Source organism: Podarcis vaucheri (genome assembly GCF_965113315.1).
Source record: "Podarcis vaucheri genome assembly, chromosome: 4".
Lineage (NCBI taxonomy): Eukaryota > Metazoa > Chordata > Lepidosauria > Squamata > Lacertidae > Podarcis > Podarcis vaucheri.
The window spans coordinates 79,969,095-79,981,350 of NC_138762.1; the positions used below are offsets into that span (position 1 = coordinate 79,969,095).

The 12,256-nt window shown below is 41.4% G+C and overlaps 1 protein-coding gene across 4 annotated transcripts in view; it reads left to right on the forward strand.

Annotated features, from left to right (window-relative positions):
* NCK2 (NCK adaptor protein 2) overlaps positions 1–12,256 on the forward strand; it is a 71,835-nt gene that overhangs the window by 40,056 nt on the left and 19,523 nt on the right. For 3 of the 4 annotated variants that reach the window (XM_082218798.1, XM_082218799.1, XM_082218800.1), the window contains one exon: positions 2,849–3,090. In XM_082218798.1, the coding sequence (XP_082074924.1) occupies positions 2,865–3,090 (226 nt within the window). In that variant the 5' untranslated portion in view covers positions 2,849–2,864. Of the gene's footprint in view, positions 1–2,207; positions 2,620–2,848; positions 3,091–12,256 lie in introns of those variants that run through there. The other variant, XM_082218801.1, reaches the window with a different exon arrangement.

Below are 12,256 nucleotides of genomic sequence, written 5' to 3' on the forward strand. Positions count from 1 at the left end.
CTAAATGTGTATTGACAGTAAGAGGATCCAGAGCAGGCACAATTGTAATCTCCCTGTGGCCAGGTCATTTTATTGACCTGTGCTTTGACTATTTTGTGATTACTGTGTGTTAGCTCTACGTAACTCCCATGGAAGAAACCCTAAAAACTAGAACAGTCATTTTAGCTAGAGTACAGCTGTTTTGTCTGCTGTTCTGCAATCCATTCCTTCACTGAGCAGATAGTTTTGTTGCTGCTATGTTGAAATGCAAGGTGTTACTGAGTCCATTAAAACTTTTTGTCAGGAAAGCAGGAATGGGGGGCCGGCTGATGTCGCTGGGGGGGGGTGATGGGGAGCCCATTTCTGCAATTCGTTAATACATTAAGATTTAATTGAGGAGGTGCTTGCAGATTTACAGACCATTACAGAGTGGCACCAAAACCCGTATGAGGCAGAGGCGAGCTGAGTACATCTCTTCTCCTTTTGAAAAGATAAGTCACAGGGTCATTCCACATCAAATCAATGCAAAAAACAAGAGTTTCATCACCCACCGTCTCGGATTTTTGATGAAACTTGGTGTACACCCTTCCCTTATGGTTGAAAGAAACCCCCTTACGTTTTTTCCCCTCTATCTTAAACGGTTTAAATTTTATAGCACTTCAAAATTTCATGAAATCTACGTTGTCTGTCCGTCTTGAGACTCTAGGTACATGTACATTCCCAAGCCCTCCATAACCAATGATCAGATCTCTTTGAAATTTTACACAGAGCTCAATAAGAGGATGAGATCGAAGGGAAAAATTTAAGGGGGCTTCCTTCAACCAAAATCCAAGATGGTGGGTGACATGATCGTGTTGCCATGACGTGGAATGACTCCACAGTTACTAACTCCACAGTTACTAACTCCACAGTTAGATCTTCCTCTGGCATTTATTACACAGCAATAGTACATTGCACGACAGAGCAAAAGGACTATAAGCGAAACTGGATATTAATTTTAGGTGCATAGAGTCAACAGAAGCCAATTGTGTGATGTGATCTGGTGGTTAGTGGGCCTGTTGAATTCCCCACAAACGACGAACCATCATGGCGGTAGAAGGTTATTTTCTTACGAAGATGAACCATGCCTGCTACTTGAATGTTTTATCTGGTCCTAATAAAGGCATGTTACAGTTGGATTTGGATTTATCCCCTAATGAACCAACATGGACGGCTGTCTGCATGAAAAGAAAGTGTGTGCGGGGGTGTTTGTTATTTGCATATGCCTCTTGCTATGACCTTTTATAGCCTATGAACAATATCCTAAACACTAATCCTTAAATCAATTTCTTTGCTCCAAACACCTCCCCATCTTTACCTGCCTCTTGTTTCCTCTTTCTTTGCCATATGCTCTTCTAGTAGCAGTTAGTATTTGTTTCTTTGGGGCTCTTTTGGAGACCTTATCAGCCCTTGCGTTGAGTTGCATCACCTCATTTTAAAAGCCCATTTCAGGTTGCATAAATATTTTGCATTGTTTTTTCAGTAGACTATTAGGAGTGCAGAATTCTGAGAGAGGGCGAGGGTCAAAGGTTCTACATGCTGACTAGCTGTATAGTAAAGAAATTGTAATGAGCTATCCTAGCTGGGGAAAACCAATTGTCACATGAATGGGATGGGGATTTCTATGTGCTCATTGGCACTCTCGACTCTTGTGGTTTATGTGTTCCTTCTCAGATGAAAGAAAACAAACAAAAGAAATCACTGGGTTAAAGCTGACCAAAAGTCCAGAGGTAGAACTATTATCAATTTACGATGGGGCAGAAGGTTTACAGGCTATGAAGGACTTGCTCACAGATTTATTGACAGCTGCACGAATTATAGCTAGGAAGTGGAAGGGGCAAGCAGAATATAAAATGGAAGAATGGTATAAAGAGGTGTGGGATATAGCTATTAATGATAAATTAACATGTGCTATTAAGGCAAATGGGGAATATGCAGGAGAAATGATTTTGAGGAGATATGGAGGGTGTTTGTAGAATTTGTACTGTTGAAACGGAAAGGGGTCAAACCATCGCAAGAGGTGTTGAAATTTTGGGAGGTTGGATAGTAACAATGGAATGGTCTCGGTGGTGGGGTACACATTTTTATTATTATTGATTGATGATTATTACTTTGTCAAAATTTGAAAAAAAAGAAAACAAACAAAATTTTGGATTTTGGATCAGGATAGTAATTCTGGAGCATTTTAAGTCTTTGTATTGTTTTAAAAGGGAACATTAGCAACCGATTAAAACTTACCCAAGAATGACAACAGGTTCATTCAAGCAGTGGACAGTAAAGGATGGGCAATCATATTAGAGAAGTTCAGCAAAATATTTCATCCACACTCATTGTTCAGGTTAGATTTCAAGTAGTATATTATGGGAGTTCCATTAAAACAAAAATGACTGGTTTTGCCCTTCTTAAGTTGTATTTCCTTTCACTCTGCATCTCATTGTCTTGATTCTAATCTTCACATCCTCCTGAAGCTTATAATCTCATCTCCTCTAAAATGAAACTAAACTTCCAGCACCTGCAATGAATTGCAGCCCAACAAATTGGATGCAGTGTGATGAAACCTTGAGGCAGGATCATGAAGTAGTCAACCTGTGTGGTAGCAAGGTAAACTTCTGCTAAAACTGTGCCACATGTGCACAAAGTAGTTAGAAGTGGATCAGAAAAAGGGTGAGGGGGTGATCTGGAATGTGGTTTAGTGCTGCATCAGAAAAGTAGCGTTTTTGCTCTGCAAGGATGTTCTTACTTTTTAAAGCTTGCTCTATGTTTTCAATCTTCAATGGTGAAACAGAGGAGTATGTGCAGTTTTTCAATGAATGTATTTGTTTCATGACAGAGGGACTCCATGAAAGATGACAGAAGAAGTTATTGTTATAGCAAAGTGGGATTACACTGCACAACAGGACCAAGAACTTGACATAAAGAAGAATGAACGCCTCTGGCTGTTAGATGATTCCAAAACATGGTGGAGGGTAAGAAACGCAGCCAACAAAACAGGATATGTGCCATCAAATTATGTTGAGAGGAAGAACAGCTTGAAGAAGGGTTCCTTGGTTAAAAATCTGAAAGACACATTGGGTAAGTCCTTTTGGAGTCTTGCATTAATTCTTTTCAGAAACCAATTATGTTAAAACGCCTGTAGGGCGAACATCATGTCAGCATTGCATATGAAAAGGAGTGTGGATATTTGCTCTTAATTCAGAGCTTATAATTTTAAGCAACAAAGAATTTGTTTTTGTAAGAAGCTATTTTTGTATTATCAAGAGGAAATGCAAGTAGAGAGAAATTTTTCTTTTGTCCTTAATCTGTTTATCAGATTTTCGTAAGAATGCACACACCACACTCCCTGTTTTTCCCTACAAAAATAAAGACTTTAAAATACGTCACGTGTACTGGTAGCGCCAACACTTTGGATTGTGTTTTTTGTTGGTATACTTGTGTTGAGTCGTGGACGTGGGCAGTTGTTGTGAAATTTACAAAAGCTTTTACGTATCTCTTAATGGCCTTTATTTTTTAATTTATCATGGGGAGTTCACTGATTAAAGAAGAATGACTGGTGATCCTGTTTTTAGCTGGATTGGTCTCCTTTCATGGTAACTTTCAATTTGTTAGACTCGTCTGAAACTTTTGAGTGGTATTGGACTAAGTTATACTTGGGCCCATTAATGTCAGTGGGTCTATTCTATCTTAGGTATGCTCATTACGTTCAGTGAGTCTACTCCTGAGTTGAACTTCCTTGAATACCACTCTATCTCTACCTCAGCTACCTCTGTGTGCTGCAGCCTGTGGGCTCCTGGGCTTTGTTTTATAGCATGCTGAATTTTCTCTAGTCTTGTACCAAAGTGATGGCGAGAGTTGAATGATCTCCAATTGCTACATGGGGAATGTCTTTCCTTAAAATTCTCATGTTATGCTTTTCGTTCTACTTTAACCATAAGTGGCATTTGCTCAATTTTATGTGATCGGCAAAGAAGCCGAGCAGTTCTTGCTTTGTACTTTGAGGATAAATATTGTGTCTCTGAGTCAGAGGTTTTCAACCTTTTTGGAGTCCATGACTCCCTTGACCAACTACTGTATTTTTTCCGCTATAAGACTCACTTTTTCCCTCCTAAAAAGTAAGGGGAAATGTGTGTGCGTCTTATGGAGCGAATGCAGGTTGCGCAGCTATCCCAGAAGCCAGAACAGCAAGAGGGATTGCTGCTTTCACTGCGCAGCGATCCCTCTTGCTGATCTGGCTTCTGAGATTCAAATATTTTTTTTTCTTGTTTTCCTCCTCCAAAAACTAGGTGCGTCTTGTGGTCTGGTGCGTCTTATAGAGCGAAAAATACGGTGCATTCTTTCTCTGGCACCCCTGTTGGGCTCAGGAGCCCAGTTATGTCACCCCTTGCCTGCAGAGTTGGCAACCCCTCACCCTTTTTTGAACACCCTCCCTTGTGGAGTGTTCCCTCAGCCTCCTCTCCTTGAGAACCTTCTGGGCAGCCGCTGCTGCCACCCCTGGTCTCTGAACTTCTCCCCACAACCATAGTTGAGAGGCAGAGACATAAGAGGGCATCAGAAGAGGGAGGGAAGGAAAGAGGGACAGGGGTCAGTGTTGCAGCACCTCTGACCAGCCTTCAAGGCGAAATCACTCTTCTAAGTGATGCCTGTTGAAAATCACTCCTCTAAGTGAGGCCTGTTTCCCTGTCTTTTATAATCCTATACCTTTTGTTTTTGTGTTCCTTCCTCTCCATGTTTCTATATTTATTACTACCATTTAGTTGCTGCTATGTTTTGTCCTTTGCCGAATTCAGTTACTGCCTACTGGAGACCTAATTTTTTATCTTTACATGAGTGAGCAGAAATGCAAATCTGTGGTGGGAGAGGTGGTACATTTCATGTGATTATTTGCAAATATGTACCAGAAGCACATAGTCTTTCTCTCTCGTATGGGATTTCTTACTTATGATGCAACTCATTGCTTTCTTTAAATGTACTAGACTGAGTTGCCAAACTTACGCAGTTTCCTGATACCATTTTGCCGCGTTCCTCCACTTCCACTTCACATAATTGGCTGTGATTGGCAGAATGGAAAAGTAGACAGGATAATGATGCTGGGGTAATGATAATAAGTTTTCCTAGTTCCCCCAATAAATTTAATCGGATCTTTTCATCATACAATCCAATAAAAAAAACAAACTAATCTAAATTGAAAGCAAAAACAAAGAAGAGCAAAGAAAAAAGAAGGCCCTCACTCAAAGGTAGATCTCAATCCTTTTCTCACTGAGAAGTGGGTTGAACCTCTCACCTGAGAGCTTTTCTTTCTTCTCCCAGCCCCCTCACCTTAGGAAATCTTCCCTTCCCTGCCTCTCACACAAGGTCCTTCACTAGCCAGCCTTCAACGTTCATGTGGATACGATCCTGTAAAGATGGTGCCCCTATCTTCCCTGTAAGAATTCACCATGCCCCAGCATCTACCAATAAAAATATATGTTTAAAAAGTGTCCTTTTGATGACACAAAGCAAGAGTTTTTACCAGTTAAGATATCATTCCCACCCACTATGCCCCTGCCTGGTATTTCAGTGAACCAGCTTAATTTTGCCTGTTGATAGTGAGACAAAAACCACATCATGATCCATCTCTAGCCCTAGCAGTAGGTAACTATTAATCTGGAATGGGGATACAGATCCTGCCCACCTCAAAATGCTCATGCACACAGCCCAACAGGGCCTGGGTGAGAACTCCATTGTAGATGAGCAACCGAGTGTGAATTTGTATCAGAACAGAGACGTGGTTTTTTTAGGTTAGAGTGTCTTGCGTGAAGTGTGATCAGTGCCTTGTCAATCAAAGGTCTTGACTTCATGTTCCTTTTAATGAAAATGAGGCTGTATATCTTTGAAGGCAGTAAGGCTTCAGGTGCATGGTTCTGATGTATAATTAGATGCTGATGTAACAGAACACATTGTGCTGTTTGGTGTTTTGATTGTAGTTGCTGATAGTTGTTTAAACAGAAAAACCGAGCAAATGCCGGAATTAACAGCATTTGCCCAATAGCGAAGATTTGTTTACCTCTTTATAGCAACATAGCTTCTTTTCCTTTTTCACTCTCAGTTCATTTCCAGAAAATTTGACTAAAAAAAATTAAAAGGCACATTTATCCCAATGCTCACCAAAGCATGTGTATGTAAACTGATAAGATATAGCACCAAAAAGAGTACTGTGTATTCATCCAAGCAACGTACAAATTATTTATAAACCATGGCTTCATCAATTTTAGATGTCTCATTCAATGAATTGGGAATGATAATTTCAAAAAAATAAAAAGTGAACTTTTACCTTATCTTAATAGATGTGATGGGACGTGGGTGGCGCTGTAGGTTAAACCACAGAGCCTAGGACTTGCTGATCAGAAGGTCGGCAGTTCGAATCCCAGCAACGGGGTGAGCTCCCGTTGCTCGATCCCTGCTCCTGCCAACCTAGCAGTTCAAAAGCACATCAAAGTGCAAGTAGATAAATAGGTACTGCTCCAGCGGGAAGGTAAACGGCGTTTCCGTGCGCTGCTCTGGTTCGCCAGAAGCAGCTTGGTCATGCTGCTCACATGACCTGGAAGCTGTATGCCGGCTCCCTCAGCCTATAGAGCGAGATGAGCGCTGCAACCCCAGAGTCGGCCACGACTGGACCTAATGGTCAGGGGTCCCTTTACCTTTACCTAATAGATGTGATGGGAGATCCATGATTAGGATCTACTCTGTTTTCTTTTTCTTTTTTAATGAATAATAGCTGCTTGGTCCCTGAATTGGACCCCATGTCAGTTAATAGCTGGCAGAAGGAAGACCATGAAGTGAGGGAAGGTTTAATCTCTTCCTGCAGTCCCTACCATGTTAAGGTCTTATTTGGTTCTTAATAAATTCCTTGGGTTGTGTTTTTTTAATAAAATGGAGATCCTAATGGATCACATGTATTTGCGTCTTTAAGAAATGTGAAGAGGGGCAGCAAGACAGAAGGAATGATGAACATGGCAAGGCTCCATCCACTTCACTGTCTCCATCCAGCTCAGCCACATTCAAGATAGGTTTAGCTTCTAGGGGAGCGAATTCTGTAATTGGTAGGTCAGCCATGGATAGCTCCTCTTTATGTACACTTGCCATTTAGGTCTAAATGCTTTATAGGTCAAATCTAAGTTTCATGAATTGTGCCTGGAAGCCAGAGTTTCAGCGTGCCAATACTGTGTGCTCGCAATGACCTCTCTGGTTAGAAGGCCCACCACATTTATCACTAGCTTCAGCCTTGCTCAAAATATATTTATAGCCTTGAGTTCATGAGGGCATGAATTGCTTGATATGAATTTTGCAAGCCAGATAGTGTCAGTGAAAATTGTTCCTGGCTTTCAGCACTCTGAAATCTTGACTGTAGGTTTTGTCAGATGTTGTGACAGTAAAACACAACAATTAACTGTACCTGAAACACTTTGGAAATATATATTTTTATATTTTTGTCCAGAATTTGTTTCTAATTGTTGCTGTGGAGTCTTTGTTGAGGGTGTCCCTGCCTTTTAAAAGCACTTAAATGCACCAATACACTGAGTATGGCGATTATTTCAGCAATATTTGGATTTGGTAGCACAGATATTCACAGTTCTTGTCTTAACAGTTTTATGATGGTTTGAAGCTAAATACGCCGTATGCCTGTCGCTTGGTTTTTTCTTTTTTTTCTTTTTTCACTTAGCTTCCTGTTTGTTTGAAAGTTTGCTGGAAACTGTCAGTTATTTCCTTTTTTGAAGCAACGTGCTTTTGTTAGCAGCCAGAATGCCTCAGGTGCCGCCACCCCCACCCCCCATTTCACCACCAAAGGAAATGTAACATTTGTTCAGATGTTGGCTTTGTTGTCTGAGGACTTTCACTAAACTATACCCTTCCCAAAAGGGCTTTTTTTATTCTGTTATGTGCACTCGCCCCTTTTAAAGTCTTGGTTTGCATGGCCATTCTGTCTGGAGTTAATAGGATTGTGACCAAATGTTTGCAAACAACTCTTGAGCCTACAGCCTTAAATTTGAGGGTCCTCCATTTTGTACACAGTTTGTAAGCCTTTTCAGTTCAAAATCAAAATTTTTATTGGTCGATTGGTTTTGTGGGCCTGTTTCCAAGGTGTCCAGAAGAAACGGTTCTGATATCTGGTTTCAGGTACAGAAATAAATCAGGGTTCTTGTTTTCCAATTGATTTTGAGAGCTGCTTCACACTGAATGTCATCACTAGATACTGGCATTATTAAATTGCATGCATGCATGGATAGATGGATATCAGTCAATACGTGCAGCATGCAGTAATTCATTTGCTTATTTCTAAAATTTGTTCCTATCCTTCAATAGTCAAGAAGCCTGAGATTGAACTTCCCCTGACATTAGCTCAAGCATAACAACAGCAACAACCCCACCATTCACTTTGGGGTCCAAAGATGGGGGTGTTACAGTTGCTTAAATTACAATATCATAGAATTGTAGCATTGGAAGGGACCACATGGGTCATCTAGCCCAACCCTATGCAATCTAGGAATCTGTTTGGCCAATGTGGGGCTCAAACCCACAACCCTGAGAGTAAGAGTCAATTGAGCTAACCCAGCTTTATGGAGCTAAAACAATTGGAAGTGAATTACTCACAAGAGTAGGGTCGGTCCTATCTATTGATATGGTGTCAAAGCCCAGATAAAGAGCTTGTGGTGGAAACTGTGTAATGTTGATGCCAAGCACACCTCTGTGAGGAGGAGGGAAGTGCACAATTTCGGGGCTGCCACAGAGAAGGCCCTCTCTTCAATAGTCTTTAATGGCGCTGCTGCATCATAAGCTATCAGTTGCTGATTCACACACATGTATTCATCGAGTTCTATCTCTGGAAAGGATAAGCAAAGATTACACAAATCTCTAGTAAGCAATTGTCAAATGGAGTGATACCAGAATGAAGATGTTGAGCTGGTTCACACAGCTGGTTTTTACCCAACTGTGGTTTGTCTCATGCAAACCATTGACTATGGTTTGTTGTTGGTTTGTGAACTGTGGCGTGTCCTAATATGGCATGTCATCAGCATGTCTGCAAGAACAGTGTAGAAACAAAAATCACCTTCAAGTCTAAGTGACTTTCAATGGTGCTTTGCCTGAAGAAATTTCTCCTAACTCTGCTTGGAAACGAGCTTTCCCCCCACCCCTACCTCCCCATCCTCACAAGAAACAGCTTTGCATTGCAGGTGCCATGCTGCCAAGGAGAGGAAAACCTAAAGCAGGCATAGCTCTCTACTTCTTACTAACATCCGTAGAGGGATAAATAGCAAAGCAATGAAGTTTAATGAACAGGATATAATGATATTCCAACTTAACCTTATTAAATGGTAGCAACAATTTATATGTACAGTCATCTGGAAGAAATAAAACCAGGCATTCACATGGATAAAACTGAGAAAGTTTTAAAAATGCGGAACATGTGCAGTCCTGTATATACTTTTAGATGTGGAATTGCCAGACCCGTAGTAGAATTAGAGTGAAAACCTTTCAGCACAGCCCCTGCCTCTCAGCCCTACCTCACAGGGTTGTTGCGGAGATTAAATGAGGAAGGGGAGAACCATGTATACCATGTTTTTGGCAAAATAGGTGGGATATCAATGATGGCGATGATGATAATGATACAGTCCTTCTTTGGCGATCACTTGTAGCCGAGTAAGATTGTCTTCCATAAACACCGTTTAGTCGGTGAGTCCATAGGTGACTGTGGAGACCAATTCTGGATCCACGCTTCCACAGTGGGGACATAGGTTTCCGGGTGGGAGTTGATCACGGTGAGGATTTGCCAGATGTGCCTTCGTCTTAGCACGTTTCTCGCTTTCGTTCTGAGTTTGAGCGTCTTCAAAACCGATGACACCTTTGGTAAAGGCTGTTCTCCAGTTGGAGCGCTCGCAGGCCTGTTGTTTCCCAGGGAGATATAATATCATCTCCCTGGCAAAAAAGGAACCAGCAGGTGTGCCATCATGAGAGTCCATGGCTCTCAGCAGATGGCATTCTAGAGAATAAGAGCAGAATTCTGGTCATCTGAAGAGCACTCAGTGTTCATTGATCTCTGAATCTTGCCACATGGGCAGAGGGATTATCACATTGGTCTCACCAAGATATATAATTGCTGCCTGGCTCAACAAGGAGATGTGCTCGTGGAGTTGCCACTGCAGTGCCACCTACTGTTGGAAGAAAATGAATGTTTGGAAGGAGGTCACCACTCACAAGCACTTGGGAGTGGAACCTAGGGTGGTCCTCTATATTGTGGTTTGTGGCATCGGTGTCTCTGACCAGCATCAGTGGAATAGACCCAGATCAGTACCGTGACTGCATCCAGACCAGACTCCAGCTGCCCCAGGAACATGTGACTCACTAAGGCCGGCCTACAAATTGGCTCTCAGGCCATGAGTAGAGGAAAGAAATGGTCACTATAGCTGATGCCGCTGTTCAGGAAACGTCTGGCCTTGCCGGCTCCACTTCAAGCAAAGAGGCAACACACCCCTGCCAGTGTGTTCCTAGCCCACCTAAGCCCAACTGAACTTTACTCTCCCAGCATAACTTCGCACCCAACTCATGAGAAAAGAATGAATGAATTTATTAATACGGTCACAGACCAGCATCAACACACACACAATATCACAGATCATTAAAAAATATCAAAAATACAGAGGACAATATGAATATAACAAGGATTTAAATATAAAAAATTAAAATTAATTATTAGCGTGCCCCCTGTAATTAACATTTAGGGGTTTGGTCATTATGGGATACCACTTGCTTCCTGCGATTAATTGCAGACGCACAGAATTTGGCTACATTTAATGTAGTCTTGGGATTCTTGTCCTCTAGCAGTAGTTTTAAACTATGGTGTTCCGATTCTTTCCTGGACTTTTGCAAAACAGGTGTAATAAAAGTCAAACGTATATCCTCATAAAGACGACAACGTAATAGTACATGTGAAGCAGTTTCAACTTCCAACGAGCCACAAGGGCAGACCCGTGCTGTGTATGGTTTACCCTCAAATCTGCCCGCATGAGAAAAGAGAGTTCTAACAATTCCCTTCTCACCCTTCCCCCACACTTATAAGGCAAGAATCACACACAGCAACATGAGTTAGTGCTAGAAGAGGTGCCATTAACCAATGCACAGAGGACAGCAAGGCTGAGGAACAGGAAGAAGACTGTGATTGTGTACAGATCACAAAGAAGTTAGCAAATGTTGCCGCAGACGCAGGAAATAGGGTGGTCAGAGCTCTTTTTATGAGCTGGACAAATGTGAAGCTGAGCACAGATTTCATGAACAGACAAGTTGCAACCTGGTGCATGAGGCATGTCAGTGCAAGTGTTTGGTGAACAGATGGACACAGCTATGAGGCAGTCAGATGCTGCTTTTGGGCGGTGCATCGCCAAGAGAGCTGCCTTGCTACAGAGGCAGAGTCGCATTTTGGAGTGCCTTGCTGAAGCCATGATTGCTCTGCTAGACGCACTCCATCACCATAACAGATCTATCAGCCAGTGGGAACACATGACACTTGACTATGCGCAAGCATCTTTTCAGCACCTACGCAATCCCCTTCCACTCCCTCAGACTCCCTCATTTCCTAGTGATCTTTACATTGCCGTATTTCTCCCTGGGAACCAAGAACAGGAGCAAATGGGTGAAAGGGGGAAATTCCCAGTAAGGTTTGAAATGAGTGATTTTTATTTGACAGTCAATTCGCTAAAAAAGTTTTGTGTTTACGTACATCAAGCTGCTTCTAAGATAGGAGCGAAGTGCGGCAGGTTGTCGTAGTGTGGGAACTGCTACTGCTGTATGAAGTTTAAAACATAGACATTATTTAAAATGTTTACTAATTAAAATGAAGTTCTTTCGCTTTCTGCATCAAAAATGATTTTTTCTTTTTTTAAAAATTGTAAAATTGGATTTGCAATAACTTCAAAATGTAAAATATTGAAATATTAAGAAATTAGTTACTTGGAAATAGCGTGATTCTGTCACTCTAAAACTGGGAATATGTGTGGGGTTTTGTTGGATAGCCAACAATAAAAAATCAGTAAAGTCATAAGTAAAGGGAGGAAAGTGAATAATTTTGTTCTAAAAGCACACAAAGGTTATTAAGGCCTTTGTATCGACACTAATTTTCCTATCCTGAGTCTGGAGAAAGAAGTCTTAATTGACCAAGGTTAGTTAATTGTACCAGTTATAGTTTGCGCTTCATTCAAAACCAAAGTGAACA